This window comes from Schistocerca nitens, chromosome 2, assembly GCF_023898315.1.
Source record: "Schistocerca nitens isolate TAMUIC-IGC-003100 chromosome 2, iqSchNite1.1, whole genome shotgun sequence".
In the NCBI taxonomy this organism is placed as follows: Eukaryota; Metazoa; Arthropoda; class Insecta; order Orthoptera; family Acrididae; genus Schistocerca; species Schistocerca nitens.
In genome coordinates, this window is record NC_064615.1 from 480,509,298 (window position 1) to 480,528,287 (window position 18,990).

Sequence of the window (18,990 nt, forward strand, 5' to 3'; positions counted from 1 at the left end):
GATTGCAGTGAGACCCATGATCTCACTGTCAGTGTATATGGATGACCTTGCTATCCTCTGTCATTGCACAACACAGAGCACCAACTTCTGGGGCCACAGAAAGCACATAATTGGGCACTGAATGACTTTTGTTGACTCAGGCATATGCATTGCACTTAGAACTTTACCTCATTAATCAGTGATTTGAAGTTGTTGAAACTCTCAAATTTTTAGGCCTTGTATCCAACAGTTAGGTAGCATGGATGCCATGTGTGCACCAGCTCAAGGCAAATAGCATGAGGAAGCTTAATAGCCTCAGATTTCTCAGCAGCACCTCCTAGACTGCAGAATTGCACAGTTTTTCTGTGTTTTACAAAGTTTTGGTTTTATGCCAAGTGGACTATGGACATGTTGCATATGGGCTGGCAGCACTGTCAGTACTGAGCTTATTAGACCCAGTCCACCTCAGTTGGACATATGGTTGGCAACTACAACTTTCTGTACATGCCCTGCCTGGTGGAACTGGTGTCTCACCACTGAGGGTCAGATGTTAGCAACTCTTGGCGAATGATGTGGTTACAATCTACTACATGCCTACCCATTTTTGTTACTTTCTTTCATAACTGGCAGTTCAGACTGTTTACAAATTGCACAAAAATGGGCAGACCTGTTAGCATTTGCAAGGACCTGTACATATAGCTCACTCTTGCCCCCCCCCCCCCCCCCCCCCCCGCCCCCCAGTGGTGTGATACACTCCTGCCACCATTCTCAGACACTTATTCCGTTCGATTCTCCACAACCACCCAAATTCAACATGCAGCTACATAGATGGATTGATAGTCAATGGGAGCATAAGTTATGCTTTTGCACCTTCAAGTGAGCATGAGAAATATACTCTGCGGAGAGCATGCAGTGTATGCACTGCATAGTTGGTTGCCATGCCATGTGCTCTGCAATACCTTAAAACTCTCTCCACAAAAGCCTTCCTGCTTTGTGGTTACTCCATGAGCTTACGAGCCATATCTTAGTGCTACCTTAGAAATGTTTTGGCCACTAAGATTCAAGACCACAGGTTGACTTCCCCAGCTCTGGAACCACTGTAATATTCATTCAGACACCAAGATACATAAGTATTCCAGGAAATGAACTCACTGACAAATTAGGTAAAGTAGCAACCACAGAAGACAAACTTAAAGACCAATAAAAGGGACTACCAGAGCATGGCGTACTTCACTCCAAGCCTCTGTGAAAGATGCCATCATACTGTACAAACTACTTATTGGCCACACAAGACCTACCCATGAGTTCCTTTTACATCAAGAGGACTCCACCCAATGCAGCTCTGGTAGTCATCTCACAATCACCTGTATTCTCACAGTATGTATCTTTCTGGCTGATCTGGGGTGAGCTGTCAACCTGTCTACCACCCTACTCCAGATACTTGCAGAAAATGGGATAGCAGTTAACAGAGTCATCATTTCTTAAGGGAAAATGGATTTTGTAATAAAATTTAATGCACCGCAGTGTTCGGTGTCATAGGTGGATGTGGAGCAAAGACCTCTCGATGTGACACGTATCCAGAGTGGCCCCCAACTACTTTCTTCCATTGCCCTTTCATGTATTCTTAAATTTGTATGTATATTTTTTGTTTATCTAAAGTTTAAACTAACTGACTGTCTAGTCCATGTAGTTTTATTTTCTCACCCCATTTTAGTAATGTTGACTATGATGATCCTCCATGGAATATTCTTCAGTGATTGTTTACAGTTGTTAGCTACCTGGGTTTTATCTTACTCTGACCATCTGATTTAGGCTACTGTCACACAACTTTTCAACCATAATGCCGAGTTCACAGACCCTGGAGCTGCTAGTTCTCCTTCTTTTGTTCCACATCTTTGTATGTGAACTTTCAGTGCAATGAGGGATTGATAAATACTTTCAGTGCAATGAGGGATTGATAAATACCACTGCTTTTGCTACTGCTACTACTATTACTACTACTACTACTACTAATAATAATAATAATAATAATAATCACCATCATTGTTGTCATGAAACTTCCTGGCAGATTAAAACTGTGTACCGGGCCAAGACACAAACTTGGGACTTTTGCCTGTCTTGGGCATGTGCTTTACCAACTGAGCTACTCAAGCTTGACTCATGAGCCGTCCCCAAAGCTTTACTTCTGCCAATATCTGGTCCCCTACCTTCTTAACTTCACAGAAACACTCCTGCGAACCTTGCAGAACTAGCACTCCTGGAAGAAAGGATATTGCGGAGACATGGCTTAGCCACAGGTTTGAAGAGGTTACCCGAATGAGATTTTCACACTGCAGTGGAATATGTGCTGATATATGAAACTTCCTGACAGATTAAAGCTGTGCGTCAGGTAGAGACTCGAACTCAGGCCTTTGCCTTTCACGGGAAAGTGCTCTGCTGACTGAGTTACCCAAGCAGGACTCACGACCTATCCTCACAGCTTTACGTCTGCTGGTACTTTGTCTCCTACTTTCCTACTGGCATTGACACTTTCCTGCGAAAGGCGAAAGTCTCGAGTTAGTCTCGGTCCAGCATACAGGTTTAATCTGCCAAGAAGTTTCATATCAGCACACACTCCACCGCAGAATGAAAATTTCATTGCAGTAATCTACCTTCATCGCCACCACCACCACCAATACCACCAATGTACAGTGGTCAGCCAACACCCAAAAACATCTCAAGGATCACTGTTGACACACTGGCAACTACACAACTGTGATACGGATAGAAAATCAGCTCTCATAAGTTCACTTCCAAACAATTAACATAATGGATTTTGAAAATCAAAAGTGTATGGACACTAGAACGATGACAGATCTATAGTGACAGGATGAAGAAGTTTTGAGATGATAGCAAGAACAAGAAAATTAAGAATAACTAGTGGTTCCACAAGCTCTTTTAAGAGTCAACTGAAATAATAATAAAATGTCACCAATTAAAGCATGTGTGATCTGACAGACAGATAATGATCATTGGGTGGTCAAAACAAATAACTGCACTTTTAGGTGTTTTTGTGATTATTGTCGCAAGAAGATAAAAGAAGACTGGTTATGATTGTTCTCAAATAATGGGAATGTGACTGAAATACATTTTGTGTTGTTTGTATGAGCTGTACCCATTTTCTTGTTAGTGAGTGTTCAGGGAGATATCCTTGCTTCTGCTGTACCATTCTGTTATTGTTTCTGTCCAATTCTCAAATAACAGATTACTGTTTTTGAGTTTGATGTGGAAATTACTTTAAAGAGTTCATTAACTAAGAGGGTAAGCTGAAAAGTAATGCTTCCAAATTTTTTATTGTGCTGTCAATATAGGTTGAGATATTACATGCCATGCAAATTGCCTGGTTGGCTTTTCCACTATGCTGACACAAGTTATAACCCTCTGCCACTAGAGGGCTCTGAATTGTAGTGTGTAACATAGTGGTGTGTAATCTAACTATGTGAGTGCATGGAAAACAGCCTGCTGTAATTGAGTTTCTTAAAGCACGAATTCAAAGAGTTCGTCCACACATGGAGCACCCTCTCCTTCAACTTGACAATGCTAGACTGCAGGAAAGTGCTGTGATACCCACAGCAGTCTGACACATTGGGTTCACTGTCATCATTTATTCTCCAGACAGTCCCAAGTTGATCCAGTCTCTTGTCATATGTCTTTGAAACTTGAAGACCACCTTTGAGACTTCACTTTGATAGTGGAACATGAAGTGGTGCAAATAGGGGTGAGGTTGTAACTTTGTCAACTAAGTCAAAAATTCTACAGTGACCAACAAACTGGTCTCTCACTGTGAGAAATGTGTTTGTCACGAGGGTGACTACATTGAGAAATAGATATCTAGATATGAAGAATAGAAATGTAGAATGTTAATAAAGTTCATTTTATTTAAAAAGATATAAGCGTTTCCATATAAAACATTGTTGTGGTCTTCAGTCCTGAGACTGGTTTGATGCAGCTCTCCATGCTACTCTATCCTGTGCAAGCCTCTTCATCTCCCAGTACCTACTGCAACCTACATCCTTCTGAATCTGCTTAGTGTATTCATCTCTTGGTCTCCCTCTACGATTTTTACCCTCCACGCTGCCCTCCAATACTAAATTGGTGATCCCTTGATGCCTCAGAACATGTCCTACCAACCGATCACTTCTTCTGGTCAAGTTGTGCCACAAACTTCTCTTCTCCCCAATCCTATTCAATACGTCCGCATTAGTTGTGTGATCTATCCATCTAATCTTCAGCATTCTTCTGTAGCACCACATTTCGAAAGCTTCTATTCTCTTCTAGTCCAAACTATTTATCGTCCATGTTTCACTTCCATACATGGCTACACTCCATACAAATACTTTCAGAAATGACTTCCTGATACTTAAGTCTATACTCGATGTTAACAAATTTCTCTTCTTCAGAAACGCTTTCCTTGCCATTGCCAGTCTACATTTTATATCCTCTCTACTTCGATCATCATCAATTATTTTGCTCCCCAAATAGCAAAACTCCTTTACTACTTTAAGTGTCTCATTTCCTAATCTAATTCCCTCAACATCACCCGACTTAATTCGACTATATTCCATTATCCTAGTTTTGCTTTTGTTAATGTTCATCTTATATCCTCCTTTCAAGACACTGTCCATTCCATTCAACTGCTCTTCCAAGTCCTTTGCTGTCTCTGACAGAATTACAATGTCATCGGCGAACCTCAAAGTTTTTATTTCTTCTCCATGGATTTTAATACCTGCTCCGAATTTTTCTTTTGTTTCCTTTACTGCTTGCTCAATATACAGATCGAATAACATCGGGGAGAGGCTACAACCCTGTCTTACTCCCATCCCAACCACAGCTTCCCTTTCATGTCCCTCGACTCTTATAACTGCCATCTGGTTTCTGTACAAATTGTAAATAGCCTGCCGCTCCCTGTATTTTACCCCTCCCACCTTTAGAGTTTGAAAGAGAGTATCCCAGTCAACAAGCTTTCTCTAAGTCTACAAATGCTAGAAACGTAGGTTTGCCTTTACTTAATCTTTCTTCTAAGATAAGTCATAAGGTCAGTATTGCCTCAAGTGTTCCAGTGTTTCTACGGAATCCAAACTGATCTTCCCCGAGTTCGGCTTCTACTAGTTTTTCCATTCGTCTGTAAAGAATTCGTGTTAGTATTTTGCAGCTGTGGCTTATTAAACTGATTGTTTGGTAATTGTCACATCTGTCAACACCTGCCTTCTTTGGGATTGGAATTATTATATTCTTCTTGAAGTCTGAGGGTATTTCGCCTGTTTCATACATCTTGCTCACCAGATGGTAGAGTTTTGTCAGTACTGGCTCTCCCAAGGCCGTCAGTAGTTCCAATGGAATGTTGTCTACTCCCATTACTTTTCAGCATGCCCTCATACATCATGATTTACCTATACATTTTTGTTTTATGATTTTTATTCTTCCACCCAAGTTCACTTCCTATAATTCTGCTGATTAAACATCGATTAATAAAACTGATTGTAATTGTTTGTGTGCTTAGCTTCTGCTTGAGATTAATTTTTCACCCTTTCCTTGCTACCTTCCCCAAACATGTAATCTCTATACCGTGCTACACAAAATATTCCTATACTCTCTGTTTATGTTACTTTACTGTAATGGATGGAAATATCTGTCAAACTGTCTGAATACCAACTTTGTCAAAAATGCATTTGTTTCAATATGTTTTTCATAGCAGAAAAAACAATAATTATTGTGGAAATGGTTATAAATGCAGCAATTACATAAACAGATACAGACAAATGGTACAAAACAATACTGAAGCTTGATGATACACCAGACCTTCTAATTTGATTTTAAAGCATTTCTCGAATACTTTCCAATCTAATGACAAAATCCTACATGTTTTTTCTTTAACACATAATTGATTTGGCAGTCTTTGATAAAATGTTCGTGGTTTTCTTGGCCCATATGATTGTAGTAAAACTTTAGTTACAGGACAGTCACTTCCATAGCCTTCATCAGAAATTTATCAATCACATGAGCAGTATAAACCCTAACATCGAAATTAAAATGAAGCTTAAGAAGTAATGAAAATTTATGCAATGTAGGAGAAGACAGATTGCTACTTACCATAAAGAAGACTTGTTAAGTTGTAGATAGGCACAATTAAAAGACACATACATAAAGCTTTCAGTCACAGCCCTCATGAGCGAAAAAGAAACAGATGCCATTCATGCACACAAGCAAGCACACCTCACGCGCACATGACTGTCAACTGTCTGCAATTTAACATGTCTTGTTTGCAGTAAGTAACAATCTGTCTTTTCCTATCTTGTTGATATTATTACCTGGAGTTTCCACTGTTTAATGAAAATTTCTGTTAGATGTGTTTATTGAATATCAGTCTAATGACTGACGTAGCCAAACTTCCTACTGAATACCAACACATAATTACCTGAACTTCACTGGCCACTCTTTTAATCATCCTACCCAACAGAGAGTGATACAGAACACATTAACAAAACACCACAGAGGCGATGACAATCAAGAGCCATTTTCATCCTGAAAGTAATCATTTGATGGTTTTTGTGAAGATATGACTACAATATCAGTGATCAACAAAATATTTATGTACAAATTTATTTTGCAAACACAGACTGAGCATCATATAGTGTTCCTCCACTCTGTAAGATAGAATATTAGATTTCTCTCCAACCACATACTGAAATAAAAGAAATGTAGCATGTTGTTAGTTATAGGCTTGTTTTTAGTGTTTCAATAATTATGTAGGACAGTATTCATACTGTTTCAGAAAGCTGACTCTTAATTACATGAGCAAGAGAAATCTGTGGTGCCTAAATTCAACTTCACAAGGAAGCATGAGATTACAACCAACCAAATGAAAATTATGGCCAACACTTCCAACTATTGAGACCCAGGTATTAAGCAATCAAAATTTATGCAGGGTGGCCCAGGAGGAATGATCAGTATTCAGGGATATGACAGGAATGACCATTTAAAGCAAAAAACCTCATACAAGCATATGCCCTAGTCTGAATGGTTTCCGAGATAGAACACATTTACTGTAATCTGTTATTTGTTTTCTATATTATTCAATGCTTTGTCCGGTTTATCCATGTACAACAATTAATTCACATTACTACATGTATTTTACAAAGTGTCATTTGAAAAATACATATTTTTAACACGTTTACCTGTAAGCGTTACTGTCCATGTCACAGCTGTTTTACAGTTAACAATTAATGTCTGAATATGCCTTGTTAACTTAAATGCATCGATGCACTGTACACATATCAAAATGGAATCTTCCCATCTGTTATATTTTTTTACTCCCATAAATAAACAATTATTTTTCCGAAGTTTTACCTTATTTTCAATATTTTCATCCATTAACATGTACACTTACGTGAATATCTCAAGATCTTATTTAGACTTCATTTCACTGTAATTTATTGGTCTGATTATCATTTTGATTGTTGTGTTTACATTAATGTAATTAGTTTTCTTTACAGAATTCAGAAATAGAAAACACATTTGATTGATGTTAGTACTACAGTTTGCAACATGCAAAACCCTATGAGTTTATCAGTATATTTGAGAAAGGTGACCTACACCAACAAAGTATGGCAGTCCCATTTTCTTAAAAAGTACTTTGAATCATCTGGAATTAATTAACATATGCAATAATTAACATGAAAATGCTCCAGGATATTACTGTTTTCTATGACAGATTTTGTCAGAACTGTTCAAAATTGTGACTACATCCTTTTAATACTTTAATTTTTCTGTATAGGAATAACATAGAGCATTGATTAACTAACTAACTGATTAACAATTTTGTGTAATTTGCCCTAATTTGCAACATGGCACTCATACAACCATGTAAACCTGATATTGCAGAAGAATAATAGTGACCATGTATATTTCTAAATTTCTAACCAGTAACATTTTTGTAAGCCAAAATCACATTAATTCTGGTGAGACATCCAAAACAGTAAAATTCAGCCTAGGTGACTTTCAAAGCATAATGTAATTTACGAAACAACAGTTTACTCGTATGCTTGTCTTCAAGTAATGAGACATCTCACAAAATTGACAGTTAATGGTCTGAAAGCTCATGAGTAAGGCTTATGTTGGGTTCACTCACAGTTTCGATTAATGCCACTACTGCATTCTGTATGCGAACTGACATCCACAAAACTCAGTCTCATTAATGTTTAATAGCTTTTAAGTGGTTTTTGTGTAGCAGGTAAATGAACATGTTAACTGAATAATGTTGCAATTAACAAGGAGATGTGTGATGTCATTGTCATTGGAGTGAGCCATTGTTGGACATGATGACTCTTGTCATGGACTGACTTAATTGAACTACTGCAATGTATTTTTCTGTAATAAATTACTAAAGGGTAGTGCTAATTGTGAAATGTGACTTTTTCATGTAAATGTGAACTATGTTTTGTGTCAAAAATAGAATAACTAACTTTGCCATGGAACTGTTGGTAGGTAACTGTAGGTGCTGATTTGGTACTATGTGCTGAAAGTTTTTCATAGTAGATAATCTGGTCATTGTCATTAACAACTGTACCTTTGAAGGAATAAATGTGTTTGTTAATGCAATTGAAATTGTGGTGTCATGTACTTTTTGAGTAAATACCATCCCACATTCATTTAGGCTTTCAGCTTCAAGATGAACTGGAGTTTATGCTCCCTCGGTGGGACTATGAAAGCCAGTCAGTAACACTACACTCTCTTGCGAGAACATGTTTTGTTGCTTGTCTAAGTGCTTCTGCATGTTCCCTACTGAGGGCAACAATGCCCCTTATGTGATAAAGCAGTTCATCTCACACATTCAACTTTTGTTTGTACATCTCAGACTTCATCCAACCTCATAAATAAAAATCCAGTGGTGTAAGGTCTGGCTATCTTGGTGGCCAGTTCATTGCACTACCACAGCAAGCCCAGCAATTAGAATAAGTGCAGTTGAGATTTTCCCTCACAAGTACATTAAACTTGTTCTATCTCGGAAACTATTTGGAATAGGGTATATGTTCATAGAGGTTTTTTGCTTCAAATAAGCATTCACATCATATCCCTGCATATTGACCATTCATCCTGGGACACCCTGTGTATGCATCCACAGGCAATGGTTTACACTCAGTTATCTCTGGAAACAAGCTCTTGATACAAAGAGATCATTCACTCAATCTGTCATAACAATGAAAATCTGATTGTGGAAAAGGCAGGTTCCAGACTCAGATAGTGGAAGAACTAGTTAGTCACACTGAGAGTATCACAGAATATTTTGGAAAACTACACAAGAAATGCATTGTGTATTGTGGAATGCCTGACTCACAAAGCTCCATGAACCAAAATTTTAAAATGAGTCAAGAAAATTATTGTTTCTACCAACATGCATCTCACATAATGACTATGGTAGTAAAATTAGAGATATTTAGGCTTAGGTGATATATCCTTTGTGAATGTAATGGGTAGGGCAAATGATTCTGGTATACTACGCAGAATAAAATGAGAATCCAAACAATTTTTGGTAATTGGTTTCTTGCTCCTAGCAAGATGGTGGAGGTAGTGACCAAAAGCATTAGGTTTTATGCAGGTGTGATGTGAAAAGAAAAGTTGGACCATTATCTGGTTCAGTGATTTGTCTAACAGATTGATGGAAATTTTACAGGCAATGTGAAATCTGAGAAAATATCCTCCTCCAGCAATAATCCATAGGCTAACAAAGAGAAATGAAATTGTCATTTTGATTAAAAGTTGTGATTAGATAGTGATTTGGGGCAACATCATCATAATATAGTGCTGATACCAAAAAAATTTGCATGATCATGCATTTTGAATTAAACTGCAGCTTGGATCAATGATGCAGATACAGAATATATATTGAGATGTCATTCCAAAACTACATTTCTTTAAAATTCTTAGTATCTTCAGGCAACATTCAGAGCTACTCTAACAATGACGTGCCCTTTAGTGGTTGTGTCTCACATCATCCATGTAATAAGGCAGCAAATGCAGCCTTGTTTAAACTGACCTTACCATTTGGAAAGTTGGCATTTTTTCCCCATGGTGGGTCAATGTACGTCAAGCTATTTAAGAATTGTTGAAAAAATTATTGCTACTGGAAGTATAGTTTCTTTTTGTATTTTTTCTTTTTTTTCAGCAAATGTAGAGGTCTTAGGATCTGATGATGCAACAACATGTATTATTGCTGTACTTAGACATCCAGGTAAGTCTGCAATATAAGCCACTACTAAAATTTCCCAATTTTGGGAAGTTATACTCCAGAATGAATCATTTATTTAAGATATCTGAAAAAGAACACAAATCAATGTAAAAGTAACACTTCATATGTAATTTAAAAGTATCATTTTCTCTTCAGAAATTGAGTGACTTGTTTTGTTCCCAGTTTGTGGGGCAGTAGCTCTGTCCCATATGGACGGTGGAGGAGTTGCAGACTGTGTGGCCAGAATGATTGAGAGTGTTAAGCAGATTGCTGGTGGAAGCTCTGATGGAAAGATGGAATTACAAGTGTTTGGAGCTTTTGGATATGCACAGAACTTTTCAGAGACAGTATTTGATTCTGTAATGAGTAAGTCGTAGATTTCATTTCTCTTTACTTTACACTAAATTGGAATACATTATAGTTTCCCGATCTATTTGAAAACCTGTGTATCTTCTGAAACATGCCATGGGCTGATTAAAAAATCAGTTACAGAAATCTGTTGAAGCTAATATACTGTGAATACTTTCCATTTTTAGTTATTCACATTAACTGAATGTATTTGCTTTTCCAAGTAAATGAGAACTTTTAACTACAGTTCCCAATGGTTACAAAGAGAAAAAAGTGAAAACGAGGTCTTCGTGATAGATAATCAATTTTATGAATGAATAAAAATATGAGGAGATTGCTTTAATGATTACTCAGGGAGCTCTAAGATAGGTAATACTCACATTAGCAGATAAAAAATGTTGTGTTGTTGATAACTTGAGTAGGAAGAACGTTATATGATATCAGTTCAAAGTTTTGATTCAGTCCATAAAGAATGTACAAATCCAAAACCTGTCATCAAATCTCAAATAGGACAAGCATTTATAATTGAATACAATCCAGACCAGTGCATATAATGTGGACTAATCTAAGACAAACTTAGGGAAGTTTCTAAATGGAAAACACAGGATGGAACAAGACTATATTATGAAAAGGGTAGATTGCTACTCACCATACAGAGGAGATGCTGAGTCGCAGACAGGCACAAGAAAGACTAGTCTGCTATACATTTAAACTTTCAGCCATCTAGTCTAGTATAGTAAAGTCTAGTGTAGTCTTTTTGTTGTGCTTGTCTGTGACTCTATCATGAGTAGCAAACTATCCTTTTCAAAATATTGTTGTTAAGGATGTTTCTCATGGATTCAAGCAAGCAGATTGGGTTGAGAATAACTTGGAGACAACAGTGTTATGTTTTCAGGCTACCACTATCATGCAGGTATGCAGATTTTTCAGTTTTGTGACTTGTCCTTTCCATGCTGAAGTTCATAGTACAGTGGTTGCAGTTTGAGGATCAAAAAGAAAATTCATTTGAGAAAAGTATGAAATTAACAGAGAGATAGAACGGCTAGCCTTCAGGAGCCAAAATTCTAGTACTACTGCTAGTCACAATGAAAAGTGAGAACACTAATCCTAACTTTCAGAAGTATTAGCTCCTTCTTCAGGAAGAAAAGACGGAAAGACTGGATAAGCTTAGAAGGAACAGCCCCCAGGATGAGAGGGACCCTTCTGTTGTGAGGGTGAGGGGAAACAAAGGTGAAGTGTGGAACTGTCAGGGAGAGTAAAATGTCAAAGACATTACATTGGTAAGTACTGTGCCAATAAGTCCAGAGATGGAGTAAGGACAGAGTAGAAACAATGGCAGAGAGAGAAACAACAGTATGTTATCTTGGATGAAGAGTTGGTTGATTTGGGGGGGAGGAACCAAACAGCAAGTTCATTGGTCCCATCAGATTAGGGAAGACTGGGGAAGGAAATCAGCTGTACCCTTTCAAAGAAACCATCCTGGCATTTGACTGAAGTGATTTAGGGAAATCATGGAGAAACATAAATCAGGATGGCCGGACGCGGGTTTGAACTGTCGTCCTCCCAAATCCGAGACCAGCGTGCTACCCACTGCACTGCCTCGTGGATGAAGACTCATTGACAGATGTAGAAGTAACTTCAGTTGTACGCAGGGAACTGTATTGTGTCTCTTGCTGTTCACGTTGTATATTAATGATCTTGCAGACAGTATTATAGCAACCTGAGATTTTTTTGCAGATGATGACTGTCATAATAAATAATGCTTTCGTCCAGTAAGGCCTTCATCAAAAATTCTCTCTCTCTCTCTCTCTCTCTCTCTCTCTCTCTCTCTCTCTCTCTCTCACACACACACACACACACACACACACACACACATGACAGCAGTCTCAGGCACAAGTACGGTTTCAGTTGCCTGAGACTGCAGTCGTACATATCTGTGTGTGTGTGTGTGTGTGTGTGTGTGTGTGTGTGTGTGTGTGTGTGTGTGTGTGTGTGTGTGTGTCTCGCCTATTTTTGATGAAGGCCTTACTGGATTTTCCATTGTTTGATTGTATCGTATGAGTCACAGGTAGAATCCGTAAACTCGTACAAATACTTGGCAGTAACACTTAGTAGAGATATGACGTTGAACGATCACATAGGTTCAGTTGTGGGTAACACAGGTCAGAGACTTAAATTTATTGGTAGAATAGCAGAGAAATGCAATCCTTCTACAAAGGAATTGCTTACAAATCACTTGTGCGACCTATCGTAGAATATTGCTCAAGTGCATTTAACCCGTATCAGATAGGACTAGCAGGAGATATTGAATGTACGAGTATATGAGAAGGTCAGCACAAATGGTCAAAGATTGTGAGTGAGTGTCAGTGAAATGTTGAAAGAGCTGAACTAGTGGACCCTTGAAGATGACGGAAAGTATCTCGAGAAGTTCTACTGACACAGTTTCAAGATGCAGCTTTAAATGATGACTAGCAGTATATTACAACCCCTTACATGTTGCTTCCATAGGGCTCTTGAGCATAAGATTGGATTAATTGTAGCAGGCACAGAAGCATGTAAACAATAGTTTTTCCTACACTCCATACGTGAATGGAATGGGGAAAAGCTGTAATAACTGATACAGTGAGACATACCCTCTGTCATGCAGTTCATAGTAGTTCACAGAGCTTGGATGTAGTTAGATATAGGAAGAGAAATGAAGTGTCAACTGAATAGTGAAATTAAAAATGAGGGGAAAGAAAATAGTGAGAGGAACTTGGGGATGGATAGTGTAGTGTAAATGAAAAAGGAATAAAGAAAATAATTGAGAAAATTAATAAATGATAAGGTAGATACCTGACCCATGCACACCCATCCATTACCATTTTCTGCAGTTCTATCACTGGTAAACCCCCCCCCCCCCCCCCCCCCCCCCCAGCATGAAAGGCAGAGATGTAACCTCTGTTAACATACATTCCTCCACTGATGAAGTTTGTATGCATCACAAGTGAAAACTGCCTTTCATGAGATTAGTATGACCTGGTACTGAACTTTTACTTTCCATTTAATATTGTTTTGATATGTCCACATCCTGTGGGGTAAGTGCACCATCTAAGAGAGACACTGTGAGTTTGTGGAAAGTTCTGTATTATGTGTAAGTAATAACTTACAGTTATAATAGAGGGAAACATTCCACGTAGGATATAATAATTTACAGTGAAAGAATTAAAGACAGTCAATTAAGAAAACCTCAGAAAGAAATGGTGTTTGTTCCTTAATGCCTACATTTAATTTTTGAGTGTCAGCTACAAACTTCCATGGAACTAACAAGGGACGATCCCCTTTGCAACCCCCTCATATTTAGTGGTAAGATGGACCAGTGGATAGCCTGTCACAAACTGAACACAGATCAAGCATGAAAACAGGAAAAAGTTGTGCTGAACTGTGAAAAAAAAAAAAAAAAAAAAAAAGCAAAATAGAAACAGTGAATGATCCAAGCTTAACAAGTGCAATATAGAACAAAACTGTAAAGACGTGGCATCATGGTTAAGTGCTCACGGTGTTGGACTGTAAAGAGGATGAGCAGTATTCAAAACTCCCTCACACCATCTATTTATTTATTTATTTATTTATTTTCACAACATTATGAACTGTCCGTCCAGTCACTGAAATGTTAGTTGGCAGTTGTCATACTATACATTGGTTATAGAATGTGTGTCATGTGGTAATAACACATTACCATCGAAAGTAAACGTGATGAATAGTGAGAGCAGGCGAGATACCTTATAGACCTATGAAAACAACAAATAAACATGTGTGAACTATGTTATAATATAGGAATTCAGGAATCAAAACTTCCAAAACAGAATGCAACTTCAAAAACATTAAAAATATGTTTTGGCACATCACAGAGAAACTGTGTGATTGCAAAACTGTTGTGTACATTTGTTGCAGATTATGTGACAAAATATTATGTTTTCATCATTTCCTTGGGAGTGACCTCATTCATGTTCACACAAGCACATAAATCGGGCAAGGAGGCATATCTCACTCACTTGCCAGGCGTACAAATTAGGTGCATCAGTAAGAGATTTCTTTCATATGACACTTGTACTGTCACTAATGCTGTGTATGACACACAAGACCTGTTTTCCAGTGGAGGGATTTGGTTGACTTGTCTCCTTGTCATCAAATGTTTGCAGTTCCCATTCAAAAGCCACCCTCTTTCAGCTGCTAATAGAGCAGTGGCTCTTAATAGAGTAGTTTTGCAGAACCAATTGTCATTATAGCTCCCTTCCATACACCATAAACAGACATTACACTACAACACAGACACAAATTTGAATACAGTGAATAGCGGGGAAGAAAAGAAAAATTGGCACATTGGAGGTTTGAACACTGATCACCCACTTGCAGTCCAATACCGTGACCACTAAACCACATTGCTGTTGCTCTTTCATGCTGCTCTATATTTCACTTCTTGTTCTTTTATCGTTCACTGTTTCTATTTTGCTTTTTTTTTACAGTTCATTACACCTTCTTACTGTTTTCATGCTTGATCTGTGTTCAGTTTTTAATGAGCTGTCCACTGAGCCCTCTTACTACTAAATCTGAGGGGGTTACGATGGGGATTTTCCCTTGCAAGTATTGATAGAACAAACAGTCCCTGGTATTGAGGCTTTAAGCCACACGCATGGCTGAGTATTCGGGTGGTGAGCACCAGAATTGTACAGTAGATACAGGTAACTACTGTTGTGTTCTAAAGCAAAGGCTGTTTCAGTTGTCAGTTCAGATTGCAGAGGAACCAGTGTATGTTGACAGGTTTTTTTTAACTTCTTTAATGAAGCAGCAAATAACTAGAATGCAATTCAGTTGCAAAACATTATGGAAGAAATGAATACATAGATTGTTATTGTTTCCTTGCAGTAAGAATGAAGAGGAAAAATATCCAAAATTGCATCAGCCAAAATTTTCCATATTTCAGTCTTTTTTTCACAAGTAAGTTGCCTCCTTGGCAGTGTTCATAATGTAATAATTGATTCCGTCAATTTTATGTCATTTCTTGGATGCGTTTTTGAAAAGTTTCAATGCCATCTTTAACAAACCTTATATTACTGTAATAGTTTTTCAGAAGCTTTCAAATGCCATAAAAAAGCATATTGGTCCATTAAAAAAACAACGACAGTGCTTCAGAATCTTGGTTGATGCAAGAGTTAAGTATATTAAATGAATAAATGAACAATCAAATTAATTGCCCCTCTGCACACTATCACATGCAAAAAATCTCAATTTGATTTCTTTGAACAGTTCACAAAAGAAAACAGTTGAAAGTTTTAGTTGATTTACTCTATATACTTGGGCTTGCTCACATTATATACTGAACAAGTAATTGTCATATGGCTACTTTTGCTGTCTTGATCTTGAAATTTCGTGATGTCATCATGAGCAGCCACTTAATGTCTTAAGCAGCTTCAAAAAAGGGGGCAGTTCTGAATTAAATCTACTTAAATGCCTTTTACATCACTTTTGACCAGCATCTCATTCAGGACTCCTTTGATAGAAATCAGAATTGGACAGCCTGTTTGCATTTCCATAAAATATGCACTGCACGGTATTCACTTAGTTTATTGTAGGCAGTTTTTATGGAAACTCGCATAATGCAGTAAATAACTTTATACTTGCCAAAATGAAGGGGTCAACAGGCATTGTGGATCATAGGTGCTTGCTGCGGTGTGAAGGAACCACCTTGTCTACAGCTGAGGTCTGCAGCCTTCTGGGCTGAGGGTGAAATCTCCAGAATGAAGTGTTGAGAAGAAGACATTCAGTCAACAGCTCTGTCACGACAATATTTTTGAACTGGTCAGTTCTTACTGGTGTGTCGACATCTACATGACTACTCCTAGACTGAAATGGAGGAAAAATGTGATTGTGCCGTAGTTAGCCACACACTATTGTGGTCCCATTAATCACACACTTTATGCGTAGGTGGAATATGGTATAGAAGTTATAATGCAGTGAGTAACCTTGAACGTCAAATCCATCATGTACACTGCATGCCGTGTGTCACTAGACTGCTAGCACATAAAGCAAAGGGTAACTTGACCAAAAGAGAACACTTTCTCTATAAAAAGGAATAACAAGAAGGTGAAGAAGAAGAAGAAGAAGAAGAAGAAGAAGAAGAAGAAGAAGAAGAAGGAGGAGGAGGAGGAGGAGGAGGTTGCCAAATTATGCAGATTACTGGACTTCCAAATCTTCTTGGTGGTCAAGTTTATTGTCACATTAGCTGTGTCTCTTTTTGTCTTTGTGACTGTGCCTACTGCCTGATGGCCAATTTATTTTGTAAAAGATTGTTCCAAATGGGATCTCCAGGTAAACGTTATTGGCCAAAGTGGCTAACTGGCTGAGTAATAGGAACGTTGGGCTTCTTAACTTCACTGAGAAATTAATGCCCCTTGCTAATGTTGTGAGATAGAATGAAATGAATGTGAAAATGCCATACAATCCACAGTTATGACATTTAATGATTCAGTTGAAATTTTAAATTTTTTGTTCTGTTTGTAATATATTAGACGCAACTAGCTACAGTTATTAACCTCCAAACTGCTAAAATGTAGGACAGGATGTATCTCAAGACAATGAAATTTTATTTCAAATAGTAGGAAGTAATATAAGTTTTATATTGCAGAATGTTAATGATTTATGTTTAAGTAAAGTTTAAGAATTAGAACAGAATTAGAGTACCAGGAATTAAAAAAAGACCAAATGGTAAAAGAAAATTCAACATTTAATGTTTATTTAAGGTAACACTACCTCAGAATAGCTGTACACACATACAAGCACAGAATTATGATCATGTGGACTCGTCACCTGAATTGGATATAGTCTTTCTGTTGTGCAGTCCGGTGTTCATTATTCAAACTGATACATTCACAACACATACCTTGAGCATCTAAAAAGTTTATTAACATCTGCTAGCTCGGACTATCCCAGGAAGATGCACTTCTCAACTCAACAATGAAGTATGAAATTAAAGCACCATTAGCAACTCCTAAATTAGCATTATTCTTTCTTAACAGACTGTAACTGTGATCATATAACATCCACTTTCTAGCTCCTTAAATGAGCACACAGAATCTGTGAATGGGAATATAAGCAACAGTTTTTCATCTAACAATCCAAATTTTACGTCACTGTGCACCAGGATACACCATGACAAAATCAACAGTGAATGTAAAGTTTTTGCTGAAGATTCAGGAACTAATGCAAAAGACAAAGAAAAGAAAATAAATTGGGTTGAAATGTAATAGCAGCTGTTGGCCAGAACACGCATCCCATGATAGCTTTTACTGTCCATTTCTCTTTTACTATACTTGGTGCTGCCAACCATTTTACGAAGTCTTGTGTACATAGTCTATAGTGCACATTATGAACACATGTGTAAAGCCTCTTCAGCTTTAAACAGGAAATGTCTTTACAAAATATTATTTATTATTCCAGCTATGTTAAAATTCTGAAATGATTCCAATGTTCAATTGTTTGTAAGATTTTGTTAGGCAGTTATTGTGTCTTTGTTTAAGAGTTAATTAATTACCTTTCAGCTTTAACTTTAATAGATTCCAAGTTTGTTTTATTTGCAGATGATACAAACATTGCAATAAACAGCAAATCAAGTGTAGTCGTAGAAAGATTGGTTTATGAAATTTTCAGGAACAATAATAAATAATTTCTAGCCAATTCTTTGTCACTAAACTTTGAAAAACACACTGCATGCAGTTCAGAACTTGTAAGAGGTTTCCCATCAGTGTACACCTAAAATATTACAAGAAACGTATAGAAGAAGTTGACAGTGTCAAATTCATGGGATTACTGCTTGATACTAAAATTTTTATGGGAGGAGTACAGCACAGAACTGCTGAAGTGCCTACACAAACCTCTATTTGCAGTGAGAATGTTGTTAGACATAGGTGATATAAAATAGCTGACGAAGTATGCTTAATTTCATTCCGTAATGTCATATGGGATATTTTTGGGGTAACTCATCAAGCTAAGCTTAAGTTTCCTGGGTCCAAAAACATGTAATAAGAATTATTTGTGGTGTGAACTCAAGACCATCCTGCAAAGGCCTGTGGAGGGAACTAGGGATTCCTTAATGTCATTAAAAATATTTGTCATTAAAAATATCTCTTTTTCACATCAGTGGCTTAGCTCAAGGAATCAATAATAGAAATAAGAATAATCTTCACGAAGATTTTAAGTCACTTACTTTGGTCCAAAAAGGTGTTCATTATTCAGGAACACATATTTTCAATAAGATGCTAGCAGCCCTGAAAATTTAACTACTAATGAAGTTCAGTTGAAAAGGAGCCTAAGACTTGTTAGTGGTGAATTCCTTCTACTCCGTCGTACTCCATTGATGAATT

At 37.5% G+C, this 18,990-nt stretch overlaps 1 protein-coding gene across 4 annotated transcripts in view; it reads left to right on the forward strand.

Annotated features, from left to right (window-relative positions):
* Positions 1-18,990, forward strand: part of LOC126236408 (protein N-terminal asparagine amidohydrolase-like) — a 134,338-nt gene that overhangs the window by 43,096 nt on the left and 72,252 nt on the right. For all 4 annotated transcript variants that reach the window (XM_049945702.1, XM_049945703.1, XM_049945704.1 and 1 more), the window contains 2 exons: positions 10,181-10,246; positions 10,427-10,609. In XM_049945702.1, coding sequence (XP_049801659.1) covers positions 10,181-10,246; positions 10,427-10,609 — 249 coding nt within the window. The remainder of the gene's footprint in view (positions 1-10,180; positions 10,247-10,426; positions 10,610-18,990) is intronic.